The following is a 3474-nucleotide window of genomic DNA, read 5'->3' on the forward strand; positions in this document are numbered from 1 at the left end:
CAGTTAAATTATGTGGGATACCAAGATGAATTAACAAAGACATGTCTAGACCAGCAAAGGCAGGAAAGCTTGCTGCAGCAGGGAAGGGTTGTAGTGACTGAAGAAGTTAGTTTCCTGCACCTTGATATGAGTCAGTCACTAAATGAAACAAATAGAGAAATACTTTAATCCTGTGAACAAGGTATTAAGTAATTAATAACAGGTTAGGAAGTTTTACATGTTTTTCCTGAGGCACCTGCTGCTGCTGACTGATGTGGAACCAAGGATTCTGTATTATGTAGGATAGCTCAGATAGGTAGGCTTTTCAGTACTTACCAACCAGATAGGCGATACTGATACTGTTCAAGCTATTTGGAAATGTTATTAAAGTTTCCATATATAGGCAATTTCAAGACAAAATCATGAAGTTTAAAATTATGAAATTTAAATTAAAATACTGATTTGATTTATTCACTTTTAATCAGTGAAGTTTGTTTTCAAACACAAGAGTTTTCCAGTCTTGGTCATAGCAGAAAAAAGCTTGATGAGTTGAGAGTATTGTACAGTATTGGAAAGACTACAAGAGTGGGATTTATAAGAAAACAACCAAATATGAGACTCCTGTGACTGGTGCTTAAGTAAATTGTGTCAACCTAAAGTGTAAATATGTATTAAGGATCCTTTTGTCATTAAGGAAAGTGGAGCAATCATTTATTTAGTTGTCATTAGTTTCAGAGAGTCTTACTTTGTTTCTTTAAATTTCTTTCTTCTTTTTCAGATGACAGAAATTCAAGAACTTCAGTGCTTTCAGATGTTGAAATTTGATTTGCTAAATGACCAGGAGTAAGATACTGCCTGAACAAGATGAAATGCCTTGGAGACCTTGGGTTCTTCTTTCATTTCTCCTGAAGCAATGGTTTTCTCAGCAATGTTGACACTGGCCCACTCCGGGACCTCAAATGCTACTTTTATTGTTTATGAAAATGCCTATACGAATTTTACCACTCCCCAGTTCCTGCTTCGTAGTGGCACAACACAGCCATTGAGATATAGTTCAGGTGCCGTGCTCACCACTGAGAGAAGTACTTTTCTGGTAAACACCACAGCTATCCTGCCATCGCAAGAAGTTTTCAGGAGCTTGAGTTTGCCACTCCAGATCATTCTTTCTGCTGCTATGATATTTATCCTGTTGGTTTCTTTCCTTGGAAACTTTGTTGTCTGCCTCATGGTTTACCAGAAGGCAGCAATGCGATCTGCAATTAACATCCTTTTAGCAAGCCTGGCTTTTGCAGACATGCTGCTGGCAGTGCTGAACATGCCTTTTGCTCTGATAACAATCATTACCACTCAGTGGATTTTTGGGGATATATTCTGCAGAGTCTCTGCTATGTTCTTCTGGCTTTTTGTCATAGAGGGGGTAGCCATTCTTCTTATTATTAGTATTGACCGATTTCTTATCATAGTTCAGAGGCAAGATAAACTGAACCCTTACCGTGCAAAGATTCTCATAGTGATTTCCTGGGCGGCATCCTTTGTTGTTGCTTTTCCGTTATCAGTAGGGAATCCTAATCTGCAGATACCGTCAAGAGCACCTCAGTGTGTTTTTGGCTACTCTACAAGCCCAGGTTACCGAGCTTACGTGATAGTTATCTTGCTAATTTCTTTTTTTATTCCATTCCTGGTAATGCTGTATTCTTTTATGGGCATACTCAACACCGTCCGCCACAATGCAGTTCGTATCCATAGCCACCCTGATAGCATATGCCTCAGCCAGGCCAGCAAACTTGGTCTCATGAGCTTACAGAGACCTTTCCAGATGAATATTGATATGAGCTTTAAAACTCGTGCCTTCACAACCATCTTGATTTTGTTCCTTGTCTTCATAGTCTGTTGGGCGCCCTTCACCACTTACAGCCTTATTGCCACATTCAACAGCCACTTCTACTACAAGCACAACTTTTTTGAGATAAGCACTTGGCTCCTTTGGCTCTGCTACCTCAAGTCTGCACTGAACCCACTGATTTACTACTGGAGGATTAAGAAGTTTCATGATGCATGCTTGGACTTGATGCCCAAATACTTCAAGTTTTTGCCGCAGCTACCTGGCCATACAAGGCGGCGAATTCGACCCAGTGCCATCTATGTGTGTGGAGAGCATCGGTCGGTAGTGTGAAGCTGCGGTTGTTTGACAATGATTGTTGTTTTCTGGGATTATTTGTTTTTAGGCTTTAGGTTGAATTTTGTGTTGTTTAATATGGCTTCTTCAATGTGGCCATATCTTATAACTTGATTAAATTTTCCAGTACTCTGTGCAATTTTGGGAGAAAAGAGAGAGGGCGAGAAAGTGGTTGGTTGTAGTTGGGTTTACTACCAGAATACAATGTAAACAAAAATAACAAATGTTACCTCTAGGATTCCATGGAAATCCATTCTTTTAAATGAAAACTACATTTGTAATATTTTGTCAGGTTTGTGCTTACCTGGCCTGCAATTGCATCTAATTGTAGGGACTTTTTATGCTGCTACGGTATGGTATATTTAATTGGTGTAATTTTTCTGAAAAATGTTGCTGCTGTCTGCCAATATGTTAGAGCCAAAAAGCCTCATTAGATTACTTCTATTTAATTTTTAACAATAGTTCAGAAGTTTTCATGGTGACCCTAGAAAACATTTTTCTTTTTTTTTAATATTTCCATTAATATTTTTGTGCACTTTACAAAATTTACTATAGAATTTGTTCATTGGAATATTTTGTTCTGTATTGAAGGGGTGGTGGTGGTATTATTATTATTTGTTATTTTGGTGCATTTCAATGAAAGACCCATGTAAGCTCTAGGAGGCCAAATTATGTTGGTATGGCTACATATACAGTCATAGATTTGCTGTTTTTCTAACAATTGATCAGAAGTAACATTAACTGCTCAGTTATCAGGGGACTTGGAAGGAGAAAATACAGAAACAAAAGTGAAAGCAAGCAATGAAAATGCAATGTCTCGAGGTTTAGGCTAGCACAAGATTTACAAAAATGGAGTTCATGTGAAAGTTGTCACAGGGGAAAAAGGCGGCTGTCGTTATTACTTTAGGCTGTTACGAGCTATCCAGGCCTGATTGTATGCCTGAAAACCTACCTGAAATTGTGACTTTGGACCTACAATTTACACTGTGTTGGTATAACGCTGTTTCTGCTTGGAGCTCTTGTAAGGCTAAGTGTGTTCTGCACTGCTGAAATCACACTGTCAAGCATTCATTGGGATGGAATTAGAAATAGTGGTGTAAACCAGCAAACAAATAGCACATGAACTGTAGTTGAGATTAGGACTTAGTCTGCGCAGTAATGACTGGGAAAAAAATCCTTGGCTTGCTTGTTTTCCAGTTCAAGTATTAAACTGAAACCATAAACAGATAATAATGAATAACAGTTGACCAGCAGATTTCACTGGGATTAAACTCCCCTTTTCCCTCTGATAGTACTTTACACTGATTTTTCGTTGCCCC

The 3474-nt window shown here is 38.5% G+C and overlaps 1 protein-coding gene across 1 annotated transcript; it reads left to right on the plus strand.

The window, feature by feature from the left end:
* The first annotated feature begins 892 nt into the window (after positions 1 to 892).
* On the plus strand, positions 893 to 2152 carry GPR63 (G protein-coupled receptor 63). Its single transcript, XM_010179509.1, has one exon. The coding sequence runs from the start codon at positions 893 to 895 to the stop codon at positions 2150 to 2152; it is 1260 nt and encodes a 419-aa protein (XP_010177811.1).
* Positions 2153 to 3474: the final 1322 nt, after the last annotated feature.

Source organism: Mesitornis unicolor, unplaced genomic scaffold (assembly GCF_000695765.1).
Source record: "Mesitornis unicolor isolate BGI_N332 unplaced genomic scaffold, ASM69576v1 scaffold10362, whole genome shotgun sequence".
In the NCBI taxonomy this organism is placed as follows: Eukaryota; Metazoa; Chordata; class Aves; order Mesitornithiformes; family Mesitornithidae; genus Mesitornis; species Mesitornis unicolor.